This window comes from Fistularia commersonii, chromosome 5 (assembly GCF_037954325.1).
Source record: "Fistularia commersonii isolate RoL2024-O1a breed Wild chromosome 5, RoL_Fcom_v1.0, whole genome shotgun sequence".
In the NCBI taxonomy this organism is placed as follows: Eukaryota; Metazoa; Chordata; class Actinopteri; order Syngnathiformes; family Fistulariidae; genus Fistularia; species Fistularia commersonii.
Genome location: NC_141288.1, coordinates 2,436,581 through 2,462,500, shown reverse-complemented (window position 1 = coordinate 2,462,500; position 25,920 = coordinate 2,436,581). Strand labels below are relative to the sequence as shown.

At 46.8% G+C, this 25,920-nt stretch overlaps 1 protein-coding gene across 5 annotated transcripts in view; it reads right to left on the bottom strand.

Moving 5' to 3' along the window:
* anks1b (ankyrin repeat and sterile alpha motif domain containing 1B) overlaps window positions 1–25,920 on the bottom strand; it is a 260,974-nt gene that overhangs the window by 135,573 nt on the left and 99,481 nt on the right. For all 5 annotated transcript variants that reach the window (XM_086146400.1, XM_086146403.1, XM_086146401.1 and 2 more), the window contains exons 6-10: window positions 17,637–17,712; window positions 15,812–15,913; window positions 11,057–11,179; window positions 10,277–10,464; window positions 4,817–4,948 (exon numbers count right to left, since the gene is read on the bottom strand). In XM_086146400.1, the coding sequence (XP_086002526.1) occupies window positions 4,817–4,948; window positions 10,277–10,464; window positions 11,057–11,179; window positions 15,812–15,913; window positions 17,637–17,712 (621 nt within the window). The remainder of the gene's footprint in view (window positions 1–4,816; window positions 4,949–10,276; window positions 10,465–11,056; window positions 11,180–15,811; window positions 15,914–17,636; window positions 17,713–25,920) is intronic.

The following is a 25,920-nucleotide window of genomic DNA, read 5'->3' as shown; positions in this document are numbered from 1 at the left end:
TTGCAGGGCCGTGATTGGCTGCAGCAGCCCGAAGACATGAAGGAATGAACGAACGAACGAACGAACAAAAAAAAACAAATGTTTTCTCCTGTTCTTATTGGTACTTTTACTCGCCGGGACCAAACATTCACATCGGACCGATGAAATTACCGTGAAATTCTGACGTTCAATTCCGACACCGAAGAAGACAATTTTATTTCCTCAGCCGCGTCACAGGCGCTGCTCGGAAACAAAACACCGTAAAGACAAAACAAGCTCAGCCTATAAATGTGCAAATACATTTATTTCGTTATTTTTCAGCCGGGGCGACTTATATTCAGGTGTCCGAAATGCCGATACTTTAAATACTGCAATTATTTTGACGAAGCCTGAGATTCATCGGAACGATACTTTAACAACAAAACGCACAGCGTGAGCAAAGTCCTGTGTGTGTGTGTGTGTGTGTGTGTGTGTGTGTGTGTGTGTGTGTGGTGCAGCACACTGACGCACCTGTGATTCTTATGTGTCAATGGTGGGCATCCCACGCCTGACATCTTATGAATTCCTGTGTTGCCTGGCAACCCAGCCAGCCCCTCTCTCTCGCTATCTTCCCCTTGCACTTGCTCCTGAACAAAGCTACGACATCTTTGCCCTTGTTATTTCTTTTTCCCCCCCCTTGAATTTTGATTTCAAGGTTATTTTCAAGCCGCCAAAGCGGCGGGAACTTCCTCCACGCCTCTGACGCCGGCGCTCGCGTGTCGACGTGTTTGGAGGAAACCCCCCCGACTTCTGATACAAAAGAAAACACGCTCTTGCGCTAGCATGTGGCGCTAATAACGTGCTAAAGTAAATCTAGCATTCCTTCTGATTTGCCCGCTAATCCGATCAACATCTGCCGGATAAACAGACGCACAATTCAATAACGGGTTCCTCGTGCAAACTTCCACACAAGATCTATTATTGTATTAAGGTTTGGGGAGGAAACTGGATCCAGGCTTGAATAAGTCGCGTCTTCCGTCAAATCCGGATTATAAAATGAGAAGAGGGTGTTTTTTTCTGCACAGCAGAAGAAAGTGGAGGAGGCCACCAGTCGTGTCCAAGAGGAAAAAGTTTGACGTCCGACTTTGGCCTCCTATGTCGTGACATTCTGCCATTCTTCATGGTTTTAGGCTGCTCCTTCAGGGGTGGCCTCTGCAAATCCTCCATCTAACCTTCTCCTCTGCTTCTCCTTTCCCTGTTCCTCAATCCATACATTTCTCCTCTGGTTTTCCTCCTGGTCTACAACCTCAGCAACCTTCTACCCGGACCTTCACCATTCCTGTCATCTCCAGAACACCTTGCATGTGCTGTCCCCATTGATGTACGAGTCCTGCTCCTCTCCATCCTCCTCAGTCCCATCTTGCCCTCTGCCTCCTCTGCGCCATTTCTGTTCTCACCTCTATCTTCTCCACCTTCTTTTCATCCTGGCTGATACTCTTTCATAACCCCTGACACTTTTCTCCACCGGTTCCAGCCGGCTTGCACCGGTTTCTTCACCTCTCCTCCAACCTCTCCACTGACCCAAAGTACTTCAACTCCTCCGCCTTCTCTATCTCCACTTCCTGTGGCCTCGCCCTTCCAGTCTGGTCCTTCTCACATGTATAAGTCCGAAGGAACGGCATTAAAACGGTTGAACAGAACTTTTGAACCCCTTTCTGGATAAAAAAAAAACAACTTTGAGGTTTCAGTCGCCTCATCTGTCAAGGCCAACTCCTCCTCTGCGAAGTAACTTGTGAAGGTTGGCAAGAACCAGACTGGTACCCAAACACATCGGTGGTTCACTGGAGCAGCATGCAGGGAAATGACAAAGAGGTTACAATGGCACCGACTGCCGCAGAAGAGCCTTAAAGATGCGTTCTTTCCATTGGCCAGCTGGACACAGCAGGAGCCATACATAAATTTGAGGCAATGACTGAAGTTCTCACATGGTTTGTCATCCTAGGAAACGTTTTCTCAATGGCCTCATTCACTCACGTCGTGCTTGTAAAATTTTACGGAAGGTAGGAAAAGGTACATCCCTTTCAGACATTGTCAAGTGCCACTGCACAGATACTACCCATGCGTGTCTCACGTTGCCATGGTAATACATCCACCAGAGAGCACTGAAGAGTTCATAAGTCACTTCCAAGTTCCGACCAATAGTGGTCGGTTATACCGACACCATTGTTGCATCTATTTTCTCTGTTCCTTTTGCTGGTCCCAACTGAGCATACAACACTGGCCCCCGACTTTCAGTCGTACTGCTACGTTTGTTGCGTTTGGCTACGCATGCGCAAATATACAGAACTACGCAGGAAGTGGATGCAGATGTTGGACAGAAGGCGCGATCTGAACATTGAGCACAAATGAACCCTTAGGCAACTCTGCATAGTGTCCTTTAAATCCATTTGGAGTCAAATCAACAACAAAGCGGACGCTAGGAACAGCGACGAATGGTTCTTTATCCACGCATCAATTACATTCTTGACAAAAGCGATCTCACTTCAAGCTCTTGGCGTAAATCTCCAGTTCTCAGAGTACAGGACGTACCTTCTGAGGTACCCAAAAGAAGAATACGCAAGTCGGTGGCAGTCCGGAGCGGGAGCTGACAAAAATAATCAAATACAAAGATTATCCTCTGCTCAAAATAACAAGCGGCGGGGTGAGATGGAGAGCAAACCGGGGGAGAACAAGCTCAAGTAGAAAGGTGACGGATCTCACATTTGATGATCGGAACAAAGGGGCTCTGGATGGCGGTGAGAGAACAACCGAGTTTCCGCCCGTCCACGCAGGGAAGTGCGAATGTTCACTTCAGCGCTAACCCCCCATCGGCCTCGAGCCAGGAGTCCGGGGCCGCCGCCAGCTTCACAAGACAGGGGGCCTTGTTGTGTTACAAATGTCAGTCGTCCCGTTCTTTGAGCCGGCGAGTAACTTCCCGGCTAAAAGACCTCGTCTCCACGCGCTCAATCCCATCGATACCCAGAGCACGTGGGGCTGCGGGTGGCATGAAAAGACGGAAAAACGCGAGCGCCTGAATAGACGAGGTAGTGAAGCAGCGCAAACCAACCAAGGGAGGGGAGACGGCGGTAACCGGATCCCTGGTCAACCCAACTACTAGCTTCATCGTGGACAGAAAAAAGAAGACTAGAGCAAAATGATCTTTTACATGTAACCGAAAGAGCGTTTGTTTATGGTATCGATCGCCAAGAACCCGTCTGAGGACGTCCGCAGCTACCAGAGGACAGGACGTGATGCCGAGGTCAGCTTGGAGGGACGAACGCCAAAAGGAATGCTTTATTTTGGGGGTTGGAGGACGATGTCTTCTTTCGGGGGGGCATCTGGGTTTTGCAAAAGCTTCTTCAAATGTACGAGCGAAGCTAGCTGATCCCAGCTAGCTTGGAGAAAATGAAAAAGAAGGCATAATCAAAGACTTGGGTATTAGGAAGGTAGTTGATCCTCCTTGCAGACTGGCTGATGGACGACCGCAGCTTTTGGACAGAAAAGTTCTGAGAACTCAGTTCTGGCACGTCTGAATTTATCTTCCCTTGAAGAAGTTTCACCTCTGATCTGAGGGGCTTCTTCTGTTCCTGTAACTGAAGAAGTCCAGCTGCTACGAGAAGAAGGTTTTGGCGAGAACGCGGTTCCAAGAACTGTCCACAGCGTTCGTGGAATAACAACCACGGACTATCAGATGGGCCCAAGTGTTTGTATCTTCTCCCTGAGCTGCCGTGCTGGTGAAGAACCCCGTTAGCCGTTGGCTAACTCCAAACTTATATCGGCCGAAATGTGGATCCTAGCAAACCGGAGCAGCTTGGACGTCTTCATTGCTCTGTTTTCTCGCAAGCTCGGTCTATTTTGTCACAAGAGAACAGCTGATGGGTTTTGAGAAGGGAACTCCAAAGCTTGCAAGAAGTATCTGGGAATGGACTTGTATGTTCTTATACATAAAAAGTACCTGCCTTGGGGCAGGAGCTAAAAGGAGGTAAGGGCAATGGTCCCTGGTTGCTATGCTGCCCGAATGCACAAAATAAAAACAGTACCGTTCCTGAAACCGCAAAAAAAGTTCCTACAGTTGGGAAATAGCTTATAAGAGACTTTCTGACTTTTTTATCTGAATGGGCAGGATCGATAGGGGCTATTTCTCCAGACTGCACCCCTGGTACACCCACGGTGATGATACTCAATATCTGCATTAGGAGAGTCCAAACCGAAACGGACCGCGCGACACTTAGCAATGATTACCGTAGTTATTTTCACCATCCGGACCTGCTTTGCAAATGACCGACGTGGCTCCCCGAACGACCTGCACAGCCGGGGGACCAAGGAGAACCAAAAAACAAAAACAGCCTTCATGCCGGGAAATATATTAAAGAATTTAATCTTCCGCGATCGGCATTCATATTCCACTCACTGCTGCTCGATGCTAATACATTTAGATTTCCCCTGCAGGGATGACTAACCTTTTACGTGTCAGATATGTCAGGTGACCGTTACCCGCTCTGACTTCACCAAGCCAGCGCTAATTGCCGTCGTAACGGCTACAAAATGCGAGCGCGATCAGGAAGGGGAAGTCGGACGAGCGAAGACCAGAGCTCCCGGAGTTTCCAGGAGCAAGACGGTCTTTCTAAGGTGACGGCTTGTTCCCTGAGTTCCCACGGCAACCGGCCGACATATTCGCGCTGAACAATGGCGACACCAGAAGCCTGTAATTTCCGGGTACATTATGGAGGTACGATGCGATGAAAACATCGGAGGTACATTAGCACGCCGCTGATTGGAAAAGGCGGTGTGCGCGTGGTGTTAGCGTGCGTGAGCGCACCTGTGACAAGCTGGAGAAGCCCAGGTTGTGGCAGCCGTTGCAGGGCGTCAAGGCTTCCCAGAACCCGGCGGGGCCGCAACTCTTCTCCGTTTCCTCCTCCTCCATCGCCACGGCGAGGGGCGGGGTCGGCCTCTGTGGAACGCAAACAGTCAAATCACCGCAACGTCGGCATACAGTAACACTCGGTCGACGTTGGAGAGGTCAGAGTTCACGCGCCGGATTCTCCGAGGGCTTGAAATGAAAGGCGGGGGTGAACAATGACGCCTGGTCACACACATCGCCGGCTAACAACGACACACCTACAAAACCGCATTGAAAAAACAAGTATTTTAAGGGCTGTTTGCACAGCCAGACCCCTGACATGTATGCTTTGCATGAATCGGCAAGTAGCGCGCCTCGTAATTTGTGCTAAGCTAATTAGTGTGAGGTACATGTCTCGCTCCCTACCGCTCACACACCAAGGTTACCCGTCTTCTCGTCGCAGAAAAGTAAATCATAGCTAACTAGTCTCACAGTGGTCTTAATTAGGGTAAACCAGGCCTCTGTGCATTGGTGTGCACGCACTTAAGAGGCCTTTCTAAAGACACATCTCCCAGATTAATTCTTTGAATCAAGCGCGATAAACACACCGTCCAGATGCAAACTAAACAACGATGAATAAAACATACCCGCATAAATAAATGCAGATCCCGGATCTTTGCTTCTTTTGATGTCAAACCGAAAACTTCCATTTGCAAGAAAGTTCACTTTTTTCCAACTATATTGAACAACTCGCCCTGTACTGGATCAGCAGAGTGTTCAGCTCCCTTTGCGTCACACACACACACACACACTTTCGGGTAAATCTTTCCCGGCGAAGACAAGCTAGAGAGAATCGCTCGGGGCGACGCTACGTCTGCACAGCGGCTTTTCGCTCAGGCATTCACACCGTGTCCTTCGCCGTGGGTCCCTGGAGGCGTCGGCCCGCCCGCCCGACGCCTCGGGTAACTGCGGAGGACGCCGGCCACGACGGGATTACGCCGGAACCTGAAGATTCGAAAAGGTCTCGGAAAACAATTGAACGAAAACGAGGGGACGCTAGCGAGCGGACGGATCTTTTCGGATTCATCTTCCGGCGGAGGGAAGACAAAGGGGGGACAGAAGCCGTGCGGGAGACGGGAAATGAAGCTGGAATCCAAAAGGTCACCAATTACCGCAGATGGCGAGTCGCTCTGCAACACCCCGAGGCGGACGCGGTTGTTCATAAAAATCAAAAATTAAAAAAAAAAAAATCAATCAAACAGCCGTCACTCAAAGAGGACGTTGTTAAATATTCACCGCCGCCGGGCTCGTGGCGAACTCATCGACGTTATGCGGTAAAACCTTGACTCGGGAGGTGAATTGTTTCCGAACTCGTAACCCAATTTGCTCGTAAATAGAAATTTCTCTGTTAAAATGAACAAAAACGATATCAATCCCTTCCAACCCCACAGTTTTGTAACACATTTTTAAATAAGAAAAATTGTATAACAAATGATAATACGTGATATCGCTTAGCTTACTTAATTCTACAACGTGACTTGCGCGCTTTGCTACGCCTGAAGCTAACCGTCATTTAGCATCGGATTGAGCGCCGCTCCGCTTTTTAAAATCATCAATCCGTCTTCCTCGCCTCGTCCGTTGACGTTCCCGCTCTCGGTATCTCACCGACGACGACTTCTCCATCTCGACACCTCGCTCGTGTTTCTCCACGACGGTCTCTGAGCTAGCTAGCGGTCGGCTGCGCGCCCAACTGTTTTTAAACGCCTTTCACAAACAAGTCGGCATCGAACGCTCATCATAACTCATCCCGAGCGACGGATCGGATATCGGAAAAAACGACGTTCTCCCAAGTCAAGGTTCCGCTGGACTTGCAGAACTTCACGTAGTTTCTGCTAGGAGTTGATTCCAACATGGCTAAAGTCACCTAAGGGGGTGACTTTCGACGTCACTTGGAAATTGTTTTTAATGGAGCGCCGATTTGGAAGCAAGGGGAATGCGATCCCGGGAAAAAGCGGCGTCTGATCGGAAAGCGCGACGTCCTCGGATCTCTTCTGTTTGCGTATCTATTCGAGATCGGCGGCGGAAAAGGACCTTCGGTGACGGTTGTGTTTACGAATGAACAACGGAGGAACCATTCATTCATTCGTTATCGGTATGTGACGGACAGCTGTGATTGGCTGGGAAGCAGGTTCAACCCGGACACGTCCGTCACAGATAGAAACGTACAACCGTTCACCCTCTCATTCACACATCAGTTTAGTTTTAGTTTTTTTTTTTTGTTTAAAGACTTTATTAGGACAGTGTACAATTACAATAAGCACAGAGGCAGAGATGTTTGTACCAGATTGTAGCTCATGGCTAATTTCCATCTGTCGTCCTGGGAAGACAATACATATTTTAAATTGTGCAAATAGACAATATATATAAAATTTACAAATAGGCATAAAATATATATAAAATATACAAATAGGCAATAAAATAACTATACAATACATAAACAGGTAATAAAATAAGTATAACCCAAAATGAAAGTGATATTGTTGTGATATTATTAGTTTGGTCAACATTATAAACACAACCATTCACTTATTCATTTACTTATATAAACATACAACCATTCACCCTCTCATTCACACGTTGTAAACACAACAATTCACAAATCATAGATATGCAGCCATTCACCGTCTCATTCACGTGTAAATGCAATATTCACCCATTCATTCACTCATTTAAACATGCTGCCATTCACCCTCTCATTCATACACAATAATTCACTCATCCATTCACAAATCATATAAATATACAGCTATTCACCCTCTCATTCACACATTATAAACACAACCATTCACTAATTCATTTACTTATAAAAACATACAGCTATTCACCCTCTCATTCACACATCAATGGAACAACCATTCACTCATTCGTTCACACTTTGTCAACGCAATCATCCGCTCGCTCACTCATTCACACTCCAAATAAACTCAAAACTATTCACCCTCTCATCCGCACATCGTAGATACAACCATTTATTCATTCATTCACACATTACGTAGACATACAAGCAACGTTCCCTCTAATTTTTCATATGTCTGGGCATACAGACAACCTCCCTGAGCACACTGAGGACCACTGTGAGCATTTCTTTTTCACTTGATAAAGGGTTAGCATGTTAGCATTAGTTAGCGTTAGCGTCACTTAACTCCGCCACACTGTCATTATCGTTCTTACATAGCGCGTATGGGCAGAGCACGCGCGCAAGTACTGCCAATGCCGTGATTGGCTGCGTAGGTATCGTATCATATGATTGGCTGAATAGGTTTTCTTGAGCGCTGAGAGTGTGCTAGCACTAGCAATTAGCAGGAAAATTGCATCCAATCATTCATTCATTCATAGTTCTGGTCTCCACTGACCTCCTTTGCTGTTGTAGTACTGGTTTTGTTGCGTGGTGGCCGATTGGTTCTCCGCAGAGACGGATATACATGCACACACACACACACACACACACACACGCGCACGCGCACACACACATGCTGATGTGCCAGACTTTACACACACTCGCTGCCGAGGAAACGCAACGTGTGTTTCCACATGTGTTATTTATGAAAGACAGACACAGCGCATCCCATAATGGCTCTGGCCACACGTAGGGCCCGTTGCCTGGGAGCGCACACACACACACACACACACACACACACACACACACCTAACAGAAGTCAGTAATAGAATACAAATTGGTGCTGAGGCAGAGAGAGTGGTACACAAGATGAAAAGATAATTACAGTCTAATTGAGCTGAGGTGTGTGTGTTCTACATACATGTAGTGTGTGTGTGTGTGTGTGTGTGTGTGTGTTTGATAGCTCTGAGCGGTTAAGGACAGTGTGTAAACATGCCGTTGCTCGCTCCCATATTGGGCGTATTACTCTACTGGAGAAAAGGATGAGTTATTGATCACGGTCAACCTACTCCTGACATGTTATGTGTGAATGTGCACGTGAGTGTGTGTGTGTGTGTGTGTGTGTGTGTGTGTGTGTGTGTGTGTGGTCCACAGGCTCAGGCAGGTTGGTCAGTGTGATAGATGACCTCTGTGCTCGGCTCTCGCTGGTAAAACTGATAAATGCTCCTCCAATCCGTTCATACGTTAACCTAAAAAGATGTTATCAGTTCTCTTTAATTTATTTTATTATTATTTTAGTTTATTTACTGTGTGTGGAATGGATCTGAATGTCTGAATAATGGACTCTATATATATTAATAATAATGATAAGAATTATTCTCATCATTATAATGACACTAAAAATCACAATAATAATGGTAATAATAATAAGCATCATCATAATGATGATCATAATAAAAATTATGACATAATAATAATAATAGTAAAGGCAACAATAATCATCAGTGTCATAAAAACAATCATCATTATCAGCACAATAACCATACTTTAATAAAAATAATAAAACCAGTCATCATAATCAACATCATAATAACGACAATCATAATCAGAATAGAATCATCAACATAATAATAGTAAAGATGATAATAAGGATCAAAAATGTCATCAACGTCCTATTGATAAACCTTGTAATAATGATAACATTTATATTAGTAAAAATTATTATTATCATTATTATTATGGTCCCAAGGTGTTTGCCTTCTTGGATGCATGAAGCGCTCACATTGTGCGACAGCGCCCCCTGCTGGCCGGATGGCCACATTACAAGCATGTGTTCCCCTCAGCGGAACAAGCAAACATCTAGATCGGGGGTATAAAACTCATTTTATTTATAAATTCATATTGAAAAATAGGCGATGAAATTGCACCCTAAAAATATTGAGTTGAAAGAGAAAATCTTGTCACTGTGGGAAAATTTGTCACTAGAATTTGTCAGAAAATGGATTGGTAGCATGTATAAGAAGAGGGACAATGTTTACAAGGCTATTCTGGTTATTAAATCAATCTTTTTCATTTTGCACATTTTCTTTTTGTGGTTTTTATAGAAATAAGAAAAAGGAAAGATCGTTCTAACAATGTCACTACACATTTTTTAATCAAAAAAATCATTTTGTTTTCAAATTAGCAGCAAAAAATACATTGCAAAGTTACATTTCATTTTTTCCTTGCCTGTTTTTTTTAATTTTTTTTTGAAACCCACTGTATAAAACCCCAAGATGCATGTGAGAAAAAAACGTGCGTGCCGCACTAACACAAAGATTTAATTTCGGGCAGGGGGCCACAAAATATTTTTCCGAGGGCCGCAATTGAGTTCCAGACTCCTGATCTAGATTAAGGCACGAACTTGTGTTGTTCTGTTGGCATTTAGCAAATCTGATAAACTGGTGAGTTTCGATCAGGTTGCTTGTACGACGTCGGCGGGTGGAACTCGGTGCACTTTTTTATTTTAAAGAACCGGGGGGGGGGGGCGGTGAACGCAGTACCTTGCCGACCCGCGTCAGGGTCCCGTTGGGCCGATCCGGACGCTCCTCGTCGGAGAGCCGCCCGCTGGCGAAGCTCTCCACGGAGTGGGAGGAGATGGTGTGGCAGAGCTCCTCGAAGGAGTAGTCCCTGTCCCGGCACTTCTTTATCTCGTGGAGCAGCTTGGAAAGCTCGCTCGTCACAGCGTCGTCTGCGGGAGGAACAAGAACCTTCACTTGAATGTTCGCTCAACTTCACTGAGACCATGGCAACCTCCAGAGAGCCGAGCGGCAACCTGAAACACCAACCCTGACCTGATAAAACAACTACATTTTACCTGGAATCCCTTTGCAGTTATGTGTGTTTCTGTGTGCACGGTCTTAAACTGTGCATGGACTCAGCCATAAGTGTTACACACACAAACACACTCACACACACAGCTGCTTTGACGCATCTACAGGTGTTGAGGAGACAGGAGGAGAAGCTTTTTTTGGGGGGGGATAAAAAAACAAAAACAAAAAAAAACATGGCTGAAGATATGGGGTCACCCTTTACCTGCAAAAACGTGGGTAGTCTGCATCCTGCAATACCCACTCTGACCACAAGGGGTCGCTGCTGCACAGATTTGAATCAAATTTCAACTCGAGTGTAATTGCGCGCATCTGCCACTAGGGGGCACTGTTACTCACAATTTAGGATCACCTGAGAGGATTTTTGTTTGGAGGAAACACTTAAACATCGCACAACATGTGTGTGTGAGTGTGTGTGTATGCGTGTGTGTGTGTGTGTGTGTTTGGACTCACTCTTGTGTCTGAGGGAGGGGGAGGCGGAGGGCGAGGGGACGGAGGTCCGGGGCGCCGGAACCGGACATTTGCGCACGGGTTCCTCGGCGACGCTTCGTCTCTCCATCTCGTCCATCACGTGCTCTGGGGGGGGGGGATGATTGACAGGTTGAGATGATGAAGAAGACGAGGAGGAGGAAGGACGACACAAATTCACGTTTCGGGGTCAAATCCACCCCGAGGCCTCGGGGGGGGGCGGGGAAACCTGCATTGTAAATTCAAGATGGCTGCCGCGACTGAGCATCCACAGGTAACGCAGCTCGGATGAAGAGGAGGGGTTTGAGGGCGTCACCCCAATTGGAGGATTGACAGTCACAGTGTGTGTGTGTGTGTGTGTGTGTGAACTATCCAGCATAAAGCATGACATAAATGCAGACCCTCATTCCGCTTCTGTCCTCTTCAAGAACAAGACTTTACAGGGTCGGGGACGCCCGCAACCGCCTCGCCGGTGCGCACGGCGCCGACCGAGAGCCCTGATTGGCCGCAGACGGCGTGCAGGTGCTTCTCGTTACGCCCCAAAATACAAAAAAAACCTCCTCCGGTTCATCAGCCAAAACCGGCGGCGGGAAATGACATGTAAGTGAATTGGGCTTAAATGGCAATCCATTCATTAGGTCTGTGTGTGTGTGTGTGTGTGTGTGTGTGTGTGTGTGTGGAGCAGGAAGAAACCCCTCAGCTGATAAAAAGGAGTAAATGACAAGTGGCTTGTGTGTGTGTGTGTGTGTGTGTGTGTCCTTTTCTGTCTCCTCTCCAACAGGAAATGGCATCATGCAGCTGATTTCTTGACAAAGTCACAGCTGTGTCCTTTCCTTCTTTCTCTTTCTTTCTCTCTCTCGGCCTCCGAGTCCAAATCTCCGTCCCTCCCTGCTTCTTCCCGATCATCTCTTCCTGATCGTCGGATTCGTGCCGCCGTCTCAGGATTCCGTCTGAATCCGGCTGCCGGGATCCCGAGCGGAGCAAAGTGACGCTGTTTTTTTTTTTTTTTCCTCTCCTATCGCCGAGGCCTCGGGAGGCCTTTAAAATTCCGCGGCGCCACTTTACGTGACCGGGAGCGCCGGGATTCGGCGTTTAACTCGGCAAACATCGCACGCCTCCGAGCCCCGGCAGAAAATAGCTGGCAGACTCTTAATACTCGGCGCTCCGGCTGAATAATCGACTTTTTATTTGTGCGTCTCGGGGGCAAAACAAGAAGCTGTAAACACGAAAAGGCGGGGCTCGCGCTCCCGAATTGGAACTCAGCTTGTTTTGTTTTTTTTCCCTAAATTCCGCCACCTCCGTGCGTCACCGAGAATTGCAAATCTCTCTTGAGGCTCGTTGGTGCTCAGCTCACTTTGACGGGTATGCTGGTGTCAAATGTACGTCCCACTTGTACTTGTATGCTCAGCAATACGTCCGCTGGAGTGGTGCGGAGATCGGACTTCCCTTCGAACTTAAGTCCCTTTTACCCTTTGCAGTTCCAAGAACCTTTTCCAGGAGCTGGACTGTTCCTTCAGCAGAAGAAGAAGAAGAAGAAGAGGAAACAGAGGGACCTTGGCGTCTCCAACCCATTTCAGAGTCTTCTTTAATGGTACCACAGGAACTCAGGTGATCGTTGGAACTCCTGGATACTTCTTGCGGCTTATGAGATACTGGATACTTCTTGCGGACTACGGAGGGCCATTTTTAAAAAAAATCCATCCATCTTCTGACACTTATCCCAAGTCGGGTCGTGGGGCCAGGAGCCGGAGCAGCGAGTTCCAGAACTCCTGCCCCCCCGCCACATGGTCCGGCTCTTCTGGAAGGACCCCAAGGCGTTCCCAGGCCAGCCTAGAGACATAGTTTCTCCAGGGTACCCTAGGTCTTCCCTGTGGTCTCCTCCCAGATGGACATGCCTGGAATACCTCCCCCGGGAGTCGTCCGGGAGCTACTTCAACTGTCTCGACTAATTTGGGAGCAGCAGCGACTCTACTTCGAGCTCGTCCCGGACGACCAAACTTCTCACCCCATCTCAAGGGAGAGTCCAGCCACCGCATTTCAGCCGCTTGTATCCGCGATCTCGTTCTTTCGGTCACTACCCTTGGCTCGTGACGTAGATCAACCGGTAAATTGAGAGCTTCGCCTTCTGGCACCACGACAGACCAGTACAGAGTCGGCATAGCTGCAGACGCCACACCGATCCACCTGTCCATCTCCCGCTCCATCCTTCCCTCACCAGTGAACAAGACTCCAAGATACTTGAACTCCTCCACTGGGGGCAGGACCTCCTCCCCGATCCAGAGTGGGCACGTCACCTTATTTCGGTTGAACACCCCGGTCTCGGATTTAAAGGTGCTGAGCCTCATCCCGGCTGCTTCACATTCATCTGCGAACCGTTCCAGTGAGAGCCGAGATCATGGACGGATGAAGTCAACAGAGCCACCTCATCTGCAAGAAGCAGAGACTCCATCATGTGGGAACCAAACTGGATCCCCTCGACGCTCTGGCCGAGCCCAGAAATTCTGTCCATAATTGCTATGAACAGAACGGTGACAAGGAGCGGTGACAAGTCGGACTTACAACCGTCAATGTGGACCAAACTCCGGTCATACGGGGACCGAGCAGCTCATATAACGCAGTTCGATACCCACTATTCCCGGAGTTCCTCCCTCAGGATTGTCCGCGGGTCAAATGCCTACTCGATGTCCACAAACCAGATCCACAAGTTAAAACAAAATACTGTCGTCCAAAATGACCGAAGCAACGAGAAATAGAGCGACCAAGAGCTGCGAGCTTTCCTGGCCTGCGACGCCTCACAGGGATTTTCACAGAGGAACAACATTTTGGCCAGAATAAGTACCGAGTTAGCTAGCGGCTAACGGGTTCTTCACAAGGCACAGCAGCTCAGGGAGAAGATACGAACTCTTCAACCATCTGCTAATCCATGACTATTATTAGCTATGGCAGCTTCCACCTTCATGTTGTCCGGGTCGACTTCCTCTTCTTCTTTTTAATGTTTGTTATTGAGCTTGGAGGTTAAGATGCATGTCCCAAACTCTTGTGTTACACCACTCCTTGCCAGGAATGCATCACCAGATACTTCTTGCAGACTACGGACAGTTGCCCAAAGTGATAGAAGCAGCATGAAATGGAGCAACGAAGAGGTCCAAGCTCTCCTGGCCTGCTACGTCTCAGAGGGGCTTCCAGGACTCACAGAGGAACATCAACAATTTTGGCCAGAGAAAGTGAAGAGGTAGCTAACAGCTAACGGGGAGAGGATAAAACCACTTCATTGTCATTCTCACCATGCGGGACATGAACGCTGCGGTAGCTTCCACCTCCATGTTGTCCTTGTCTTCTTCCTCTTCTTCGGCAGTTCGGTTTTTGGATATGAGGCCTAAGGTACCCGTCACACAGTCCCAACCGAAGCTAAAAAGCACTGCCTAAAAGCGTCCAATGACAAACCTGGTGACAGCAGAGGAGCTGGTGATGATGTAAGAAGAAGGTCTAGATACTTAGCAGCATGTGGACACAATTCTTCCTTGGTTATACCTTCTTCTTCTCTGTCCCTTTTGCCGGTCGCCCTCGAGCATACCGAACAACACTGCCCTCGCACCAATTCCAACGGTACTGCATCGTTTCAGGAGACCTCCAGGAGAACGTGGGACAGATAGGAGGTTCGGCCAACGGGAGGTTTTATTGTTGGGCACAAATGAGCCTTGGTGAGTCTTAGGGACACATTTCTGCCTTCGCCCGACTTGACGATATCAAGGATTTGGTTATTATTTTCCTAACGAAACCAAGTCGTCTCAAAACCGAGACCCCCTTAATCAACCCGAAAACGCCGAAAGGACGGCGGCGGGAGAACCCCAACGCTTCCCTCTGCACGGAAAACTTCATTCCGACCGGCGCCGCCGTTCATCTACGACTCTCTGGAGCTTCTACAAGAAAAAAAAGCACCAAAAGACCGAACAACTCGAGCAGGAGGTCCGGCCAGGATGAGATCGAACCCTCCCTCCGATCGGCTTGAGCCGACTTGGTCCGACGAAAATGTCACCCCGACTCTGGCGTTTCCGTTAGAAACTCAGAGCCGCTGCCAGAATTGTGACATTTCATTCAGAGCTACACGGAACCGGAGCGTTCAATGAGCGGAGTCGGAGTTACCAAGCGGAAAGCGCGGTATGCTCGCCGACGTTAATCACTCACTTCAGGGGACACGTTAAATTACAAAACCGCCGAGTCGGGACGGGCGCAGACGTTCTTACTCCACGAGCCGTGACAACGCCGCGCCGGGATTGACGCGACGATTCTTAAAATTGTTTAACCCTCTTATTATGTTCAGGGTCAATTTGACCCATTTCACCCATTGACCCAATGGGCCAAATTGACCCTTAGCATAATATGAGGGTTAAAAACGCGACGTGGGGGCGACAGCAAGCTCCGGGGATCATCTCCGGGCCGCTAATCCACCGACATCTCCGTCTTTGCCCCGCGCGAGTCGGAGACGCTCCGTCCCGACGTTTTCCTTTCGCGCCGATAAAGATAGAAAGTGTATTTTTGCAGGTAAACCACCGGGTCGGTTCCGACCAATTAGAATCGAGCAGCCGCAAAACAGAAACCCTTGTTTCCCAAAGCGTCGGGGCTCTACGGATTCCTGGCCACCGAAATGAGGGTGCCAGATGTGTGACCCCTGATAATCTCCAGTTGTGCAAAAGTGTGTGTGAGAGAGAGTGTGTGTGTGTGTGTGTGTGTGTGTGCTACCTTGGATAACAGCGGTGATCTGTTGGGATTTGGGCGCAGGATGTTCTCTCAAGATCTCCAGAGCCGTTCTTCCATGACTGTCTCTGAGATTGGTGTCGATCCCTATGACGCACACACACACGCACACACACACACACACACACACACACACACACACACACACACACACAGAAAACTGTATCAGCACAGAAACATGCAGAACATGACCGTCGGATGAAAACAAACTTAACTTTAACAAGCTGGAACTATGTGACACAAGCAGCTTCTATCAAGTTAAGTGCGGTTCTGACACACACACACACACACACACACACACTCACACACACACACACACACACACACTGCAAAGCCATAAAACTCCCGTCAGCGAAAGATGAATGGGATACAGTCACCAGGCGATGATTGTTGGGTTTTATTAATTCATGAAAGCAGTTCATTAACAGCCAACGTGCTTTTCATCACTTCTTTTTACACTGGAGTTTCTCCTGGATACACACACACACACACACACACACACAGAGTTTGAAACAGTAAAATGCTAATTAGCGAACCAGGAAGCTGTTCAGAACATTGATAAATGCTATTAAACACACACACTAGCGTGCCTGAATAGCCTCAGGATACAATTGGAAGGAAATTGAATATTAGCCGGACCTATAAAACAAAATCAGGGTGTCGTCTATCTGGGAAATTGTATCTGGATGTTTTTAAAATTCTAAAAATCATTCATTCAGTATCATCCGGACACAAGCAACCGTGTCATTTATTAAAATCCTGCTGATTGAATTTATTCGACGGCGCCCTTTTGTTTTTTGCATCGATCGTACATTTCGGCTACCGGGTTTGCCCCTGTTGTGGTTAGCAGTTAGCGTTAGCCACTTTCTTCGCTCAAAAACAAACGGAAGACAACGAAGCCACGGCGTTCGTGTTCCGGAGTCCTTCCATTCAGGACGTCCTCCACCGTTCGGCGGTTACATCGTCATTTCCCACGAACGCGTTCAGAAATTCTGAGAGAAAAACAAAAGCTAAAACGAATCAGTCGTCGCACGACGCTATACGAGGAAGACGGCTTCGTTCGGTTGTACGCCATCTTGGATCGTGCTACATTCACTGTCTTTCATTCGCGTTGTTTTTTTAGGAAACATTTTGCCCTTCGACTTTTGTGAGTTCCGACAGACGTCTAAAATCTCATCACGTCGCGTTGTAGGAACAGAATTCCAATGTAAGTGGATGTATCTCCTCCCCGCGCCATGTGGAGAGCCCTGTTAGCCGTTAGCTAACTCATGCTAGCCAAAATGCTGACGCTCCTCTGCTCGGACTTCTTCGTCGCGCAATATCTCGCCAGAAAAAGGCGCGAGAAAAAAATCTGAGCGCTCACGTCAGTGCTTTTTAAGAAGTATTTGCTAATAAACGTGGCTAAGGAGTTCCGCTAAACTACATCTTTTGAGTTCCTACTGAACTCGTCCAGGGTCCGTGGTCCATCTCGTTCCTGAAAAAGTCCTGCAAAACAGTCCCCATTGTGGGGGAAAGCGGCTATTATTCCAGCCGTAGCATGTTCCTGCGCGTTAGCAAGAACCAGAAGGTGGCGTTTGGAAGAACCGAACTCGCCTGCAGACGTTCTACCGGCGCTATTTTACTCAGGAATTCCATCCGGGTGAACTTTTAGACCTCGGGGCGGAGGGAGGACGGCCAAAACAATGACAAGCCCGGGGGGCTCACCGGAGGGCGACCTGCACCGTCTGGTCGCAGGTTAAAACAACACACACACACACACACACACACACATAAGCATGCACGGCAGCTTCGGTTATATTTATAGCCCCACCTGAGTCGAGCAGAAGCCGGACTACATCCATCTTGCCGAAGAGAGCTGCCTCGTGGAGGGCACTGCCATTCTCCGTCTGAAACAGGGGGGGAGTGTGTGTGAGCATGTGTGTGTGTGTGTGTGTGTGTGTTAATATTCCATCACTTCGGCGGCCGCAAACACAGACGGAAATAGAAATCCCAGGCAGATTTGCAGCGGGGGCACAAAATAAAAAAAGAAAAGCTCGGGGATTAAATGGGAGCGAGACATCAATATTCGGGGCGATAGCATCTTTATTTTTTTCCTCTCAACTCTGGATGTTAAAAGAAGAAGTTCGGTGTCACCAAAACTCACACACACACACACACACACACACTTCTCCGCCTTTCTACGCCCAGATATTTCAAACGTCGTCTTTATCAGCCTCCGACGCCGCTAATGGCTGAGCTAAGGAACTGATGTAACGCCTGGAAACCAGCCAGGGGTGAGACGGGGAGCGAGTTCACAAAACACTGTTTGAATCACGTCGGAGAGACGAACGTTAAAAAAAATATACCGTTTATGTCACATGTATATGTATATTTACACATACAGTTGTTCTTTACCACTGTATTGCTGATTAAAAAGCAAATGACAGCAAAAAAAATCCAAGATTTAACATTGTGTCGTCGATTAAAAATCTGAATTTTTTATTTTTTTTTTGCAATGAATCTGCCTGCGATTTTTAATTATTTATCATTTCAGTTATTTTTATGGTAAAATAAGCATTTTTTTATATGGTCGCTACTCATTTAAGAGTGTTTAGAAGAGTAAGGGAAAGGTTCATAAGGCTGGAAGACATATGTAAATAATTAAAATAAATAATGAATAAATAAAATAAAAATATTAACACTAAATGAGCGAGTATTGTATTCATATAAATTATTAACATATATATATTATTAAAGGTATATTAAGCAAAGAGCTATATTAAGCAAATGACAGCGAAAAATCCGAGATTTAACACCGTATTGCTGATTAAAAATAAAAAAATTCATTTCCTTTTCAATTGATCTACCTGCGATATAAAAGTATTTTTCCATATTTTTCATTTCAATTGTTTTCATGGTAAAATAAGCATTTTCTAATATGGTCGCTACTCATTTAAGAGTATAGGAAGTGTTTAGAAGAGTAAGGGAAAGGTTAAGAAGAGAAGGCTCATAAGGCTGGACAATATATGGAAATAATTAAAATAAATGATAAATAAATAAAGAAAATATTATCACTAAATGAGGAACTATTTTATTGATAAATACATATATTATTGAAATTAAAAAGAAAATTACGGCAAAGAATCCAAGATTTAACACTGTATCGGCGATTAAAAATCGTGATTTTTCATTTTCAAAACCTTATCCCGGATTAAAAATCCAGATTTTGCGTATTTTCCACTTTATCACAGGTTTTTACGGTATTAGATCATTTTTACCGATAATTTAACGATAAATAATTTTCGCACCTGGAAGATATATATAAATAATCCAACTAAATAACATAATAAATGAATAAATAAATACAAAAATCGCGCTATCATTTTAGACTTGACGGCTCAGTGACACCCTGTGTGTGTGTGTGTGTGTGTGTGTGTGTGTGTGTGTGTGAATCCCAGCTGGACGCCTGCTTTGATTGTCGAAGCCGTTCTCATGAGCATCATTTCAAAGGTCAAACCCAGTCATGTTTACGACTCCGACGGGGGAGCGAAGGTTAAAGCTACGCCGCTCGCTACTTTTTAAATCATAACATCCACCGCTTCGGGCTACAACAGGCTATGCTAATATGCAGCCATGACACCCACACACACACACACACACACACACACACACTGACGTGAAACAATATGCCGCGCGCGTCTCATCCTTCACGGTTGGTTTCCCGCCGGTTCACGACACCGAACTGCAGGCCTTAATGAAGACAAATTGTTCTTGTAGCGGCGTTTAGCTACGCGGCGTCGCATCGGCGAAGACGACCCCCAACTTACCGCCGCTTCCCGACTTCCTCCGGACGCGTCACCCCGAGGGGTCGGCAGCTGGAGGGGGGGGGGACAAACAAGGCCGGACCCCCAGAGGTGAAAGGTCGTCGATGCCGATCTCAGAGAGCCGCAACGCCGGCGGCTAACGGCTAACTCGGGGCGAGCGTGTGTGTGTGTGTGTGAATCCAGCCCGAGGCGGGGTCACTTCCTGCTTCCCCGCCCACTCTTTCACATCGGCGCACACCCTGCTTGACCCCTGACCCCTCCTCTTCCGGTCCACTTCCCCTCCTGTTTCCCACGGCGATTGTGCGGCGAAGTCAAGGGGAAACGGGCGAGGCGATCTCGACCCTCTATGAGTTTCCTGGGATTGAAAGGCGAGCGGCCGATGTTGTTTGATGCCGCGCCGACTCAGAAAACCGCTCTCGGAGACGGGACGGCGGGTTTACGACAACTTTGGCCCGGCGTTTCGGCCGCCGTTCCGCCCAACAGCGCCAACCTCGATAGGGTTTCCCTTCGTTATTCCCAGGAGAGCAGAGCCAGAGAGGAGGCTGCAAATTATTCATGGACTCTTAGGTGGGCCTTCATGGCTTGACTCCAATTACTGACCTGCACTCACACACACACACACACACACACACACATCTATACATGCGTGCACGGCGAGATTTTTTTCGTCCGCGACAATTCTCCTGAGGTGGCATTTCTCCTTAGGGATCTTCTGCACAAGCCTGGAGTCCAATGAGTCATCAGTTTTCATTGCGCTAGTTTTGGTATGAAGAAGGCTTTTAGCTTAGCATTCCCGAAGCAGGTGGAGTAAGAGTCTGGGACGTGCGCCTTCAGCTCCATACTCCAAAACCCATCACCCAAGAAGAAGAGGAGGAGGAGGAATAACCATTTCCAGTCGGATGGAAATGGCTAACATCATTAGCCGTTAGCTAACGGCGATTTCAGCTCGGACCTCTTCGTCGCTCCACATCTCGCTGCTTTTGTCCATTTGGGCCGGTTGAAGAAAATATCTCAAGCCCCTCTCACTCTCCACCGAAACTCTAAATAGTATAATTTGTCTATAAAATTAATCGATGTACATCTCTGCATAGCGCTATATCCTTATAAACATTAAGAAAAATAAATATAGATCAACTTGCAACAAAGAATAACTTTGATAACATTATTTTTTATTCTAGGATTTAAATTGCATCAATTTGCCTGAAATGTAAAAAAAACAAACACTTCATCCTTATTTAAACTATGAAAATTTTTTGACCGAACGTTTGATTAAAAAAAAAAAAATTAAAATAAAATCAATAAATAAAAATAATAATAATTTCAAACTGATCAGCAATATCAAGTAATTCTTCAGACACAGTAAACACAGTGGTTTTTCCTCGTCTCCCGCTTTAGTCACAGTGAAGCTAAGCGCTACGTACGCTACGTCATCTTAGCTTTCCAGTGGTTTGTCTCCGTCTCTCGCCGCCACTTTTTGAAAAGCAACGATTTTAGCGCATCTGAGCAGCGACCAAATAGGTTTTAAAATGACTGCGAATCTTCTCGTCTCTGAAACAACTTGAATTTCTTCCCTTGAAGACGTTTCATCCCTGATCCGAGAGCTTATTCAGTTCTACAGACCCCGAATATAACCTCCAGGTTTTTGGGCGGGTTTAGGTTCTAGTGGTTTGTAATGTAAGTGGAAGAGTTAATCTGCAGGAAATAGGGGAAAGAGATGTTTGTTATGCTAATGCTAATTAGCATATGCTAATGCTAATTAGCATATGCTATTTATGCTAATACAAATACTAATCATGGTTATTATGCCAAATATGCTAATTATGCTAAATATGCTTATGCTAATTCTAATTAGCATAACAACCCCCCTTCCACCGGAAACTCCCCATTGGTCACTAGGACTGAAGAAGCCTCTAGGATGATGCGACGGGTGACAAGATTATTTTGACGAGAAGTTTTAAAATGGCGCTCTGCGGCCCGCAGGAAGTATGGGGGCGTGGCTTATCACTTCCGCCCAATCACCAAGGACCTACGTCACATGACGTCGCTACGGTACCAGGTCAAGAGCCGAGATCATCCGAGGAACCGAGGTCCCGAGAAGCTTCCGGGAACCGCAAACAATTCCTACACGGCGACAGTGGCTCATGCGATACGGTCGCCATGGTTACCTCGGGAACGATCCGGAAACTGGATATCATGGGACGCCATCTCCGCCAATCCGACTCATCCGACGAGCACAGTGGCATCTATGAAGTCACATTAAAAATGTATTTACGTCCAAATCACGGCGAGAAGATGAAGACATCGGCTCCAGGCGGACCGGAAACCGTCCCGGACTTTAACGGTCGCGCAAAATCTTCTTTTGACACGACAGACGTCTTTATCGCGCTCTCAGCAAAAATAAAACACAAGAGACAAAAGAGAGAGAGAGAGAAACTAAACAAATCAAAGATGTCTAGTGCTCATCTTTACCAGACACATGGAGCCTCAGGCCAAATCCCTGCAGTGAAACACAGCTCTCCTCTTCAGATCAAAACCCCAACACACACACACACACACACACACACACACACACACACACACACACACACACAGATCTAGCCTGCAACAGCGACCATGCCTCTGACTTTGCATCTCTCCCCTTAAGGCTGCACCGACCCGACTCTCAAATCCATTGGGTCGGGTTGGTGTTTCTTATAAGTGCTGACACACACACACACACACACTTCAACGAAGACACACTCTTGGCAGGTTTGTCAAGCCTTCTAACATTTCGGAGCTAAATTCGGTGGAACGTTAGCAATCCGACGGAACCTTGACTCTCGATTGCATCGACTTTTCCGAGATGGATTTGTTCATTTGACGTTTAAACGCGCCGCCCGCCGCTAGCTAGACGGAGGAAATTGTGGAAAAACACGCGAGTTGTGCTTGTCGTGGATTCGTCCGTGAAGAGACGGAGAAGTAGTTGTGATGGAGAAGCCGGAGCGTCGTCTGCGCAAAGAGGAGCGGCGTTTGTTTCGCCGTAAAAATGTAGCAAAGTTACCTTTAGCAACACATTGTAGCATGAAGCGTGTAGCCAGTAAGCTAATTTAAAGAAAAAAAAACCCTTAACCTTCATCCAATTTTCAAGGTAAATAAAAGAATTTTCAAATTTTTTTTATATATTGTGATCGATAAAGTTTTTTTTTTTTTTTTTTTAATTTATTTTATTTTATTTTCATTTTTTTAAATGTAAGAAAAGCAGAGGTCTGGAACGACTGAATAGCATTTTTAATTCATTTCAATGTGAAATTTGATTTGATACACGTGCAAACCGGGCGAAAAATGAAACTCTTAAATCAAGTTGTCGTCGTATCCGCGGAGACACCGAGACGGATCCGATTCTGCGGCGATCCGATTCCCCATCGAAAAATGCCGGGTTGATAAAAAAAAAAAAAAAAAAAATCCAAAAAAAGATTAAAAAAAAAGCCTCGGTTGCGAGTTGTTTCTTGGTAATATGTCGAGATGAAACGGCTTTGCTCGTCTTTGTCGAACAAGCGTTTTATCGATCGCCGGCCGGCCTTCGAGACCGCCTCGTCTCACGGTTTAAAGAAAGACGACCATTTAAGGGCGCGAGCGTGAACCGGCGAGGGAGCGGCTTGTTCAGCGGGGGGAAAAACCTCCGCCTCGCCGGCGCTCCCGGCTCCTGGAGACCATCCAAGGGTTTCTCGCCACTTCCAATATTCGCGCAAAGAACAAACGCGATGACACAAAACCCCGTTAGATGTGGGAACCCGATGAGGTTTCCTTCGTGAGAGTCGACGTCTACGAACGTCTGAAAGCGGCCGTGAAATCTGTTACAGACGCTCACGGGTGAATCACGGCGGTCGCGCGCCTTCATCCTCGATCTCACGTACACAAACATTCGTCACGCTACGATCCGGGGTTTTAACCCCCGCGGTTCCTCCCGACGGTCTTGTTAGCGCCTCGCTAGGTGATCCAAACCGAAATCATTCATTATCTACGACGTTTATCCCTCACTCCAGATTGGAGGTGGTGTTGTTTCCCAGGTGTGCCGTGGAAAAATGCCCACTTTCACCTGATTGGTCCGAAAATTATTTATCCAGCGCAAATAATGTGTCTTCCTATGTCTATGTGGGCAGCGTGTCCGTTCCATGGCAACGGGTAGTGAATTAATCTGTTCATCTGTGTATCAGAGTGATACATTTTTAAAATAAAAAGTACTTGTATCTGCGTAAACAAACAGGCAGCGTTGTTGAAAACGACCAAGACGAGTGAGAAAGCAGTGAAAGCTGCTATAAAGTTGCTGAACTCGTCTCTAAATCCAAACAGCAAAACATTAATACGACCTGCCGGCAAAATCATTGTAGAAGAAAAGCTCGGCTCTGGAGTTGATAAAGAAATAGAGTTCTCTCAAATAATACCATTTTCAGACATATTGATGACATGTCTTTGGACATTGCAAAAAAAAAGTGTTCTGGAAAAGTTGCACATCAGTGGGAAACTTGCATTGCAACTTGACAAATCTACAGATATTATATATATATTAGATTTCACGCTAAGTAAATTGAGAGTATAATTTCATTCTAACTCGTTAAAAAATGCTTTTGAGATATTTATTTGTGCCGTGTGATTTTTCTGATGTAAAATATGTGCCGTGGCTCAAAAAAGGTTGGGAAACCCTGGTTTAGAGCAGTTTCCCCAACCTTTTCATCACCGCGGATCAGTCAACGCTTGACAATTTTACTGTTTATATAGCAAATATAATAATAAATGTGCACCCATATGCAACTCTACTAGCTTCCTTGTAACACGAGTTAGCATGAGTATATCGAAGGCTTCACTGGCTCATTAGAGTTGGTCGCCGCATATTATGCAAAGCGCTCGGTCTGGAGGAATCACTGTATTTCAAGTAAAAGCTTTCATTTTCTTGGAAGTTAGACGCTCTTCCGTCTCTTCTCTGGACCTTTTCCCCTTTGAAAAGAAACTTTCCAAAGACGTCTGTTTTTTACTCATTTTGCTAGCTTGCGGGTTCAAGAGAATCCAGGTATTTTTCAAAATAAAGATTGTTCAGACTCCTGTTGGATAAATAAGAGGAATAATTAATTATTGTTCTTATGGCACTAATCACCTCGCTGTACGATTGGCCTGAATCACCATAACGCGATTTTTCGCCGTGAGTCACAACCGGCGTGCAGTGCTATGCTAACAGCGTTTTATTCTCCACGGAGCTGGATTTCTTCTCTTCCAAGCCGTCAGAGAAGTCAGACTTACACTCGGGAGCCATGATTGAAGGGCGAAAAACCAAAGAAAGTGGATGTAGCACAATCCAATATGGCCGACAACTGGCAAATGTAAACAAAGGCATCGTCCTCGTTGTGAACGGTATGAACGGGACACGACGACAGGATCCCCATGTTGCACTTTTGCTCCACCAGAAATAGTCAAACCCTGTTAAAAAGGTAAACACGGCAAATATTGTGTCTGTAGAAGTGGGAGATCTTTGGCCCGGTCTTGTTCTTATCCTCCCTTGTTTTTATTTTCCTTGGACGACGCTTCTGGCAATCAAGCACAGCGACGTCCACTTAGCATGACGTTAGCATTTAGCTCAAAGCGGAGCCTTGCGTAACACGGCCGTGACTTGCAGACTCCTGCCATGACACCGAAATAGAATTTCCTCCTCCGAGGCTCTTCTGGCATCGGCGCCGGCTTCAGGACCTTTTCGAACTAGCATAATTAGCCACGCAGGGAGATGGAGGGGGGGGAAGTAGCATAATTAGCATTTCCGTCGTCGGAAGGACCGGATGTAGGGCGGCGGGTCGTTTTCGAATTTGTCGTTCTCGTGACGCGGTCGCACAAAAGTCTGGCTCGGCAACAAAAGGCCTCCGGAAAAGGCGACGGCGGCGTGTTGTCGTATTGCCGTGGCAACGCAGCGCCAGGAGAGAGACAGAATGCCCGTGAAGGAAGGCTGCGAAGGAAGCCACGGCCTCGAAGGAACACCCTGTCCTCCCCCTGCTGTTGCTCTCACTCCTTCCCCCGATCAATTATTCATCCCTCCCTGCCATCACACCACGGAAGCCCTGCACACACACACACACACACACACACACACACACACTCTCGGGAAACGTTTGCACCGGAGCTGAATTGCGTCCCGTTCGAGCAAATAAAGAAGGGGGGAAATCCGGAGTACAAGGTGGTCGCATCTCGATTTGTGCTTTTTTTAGCAGCCGCTTGATGGATTCGTTCGTTCATTCTGGACCAGTTGATCCGATACTTCAAAACGTACTTATA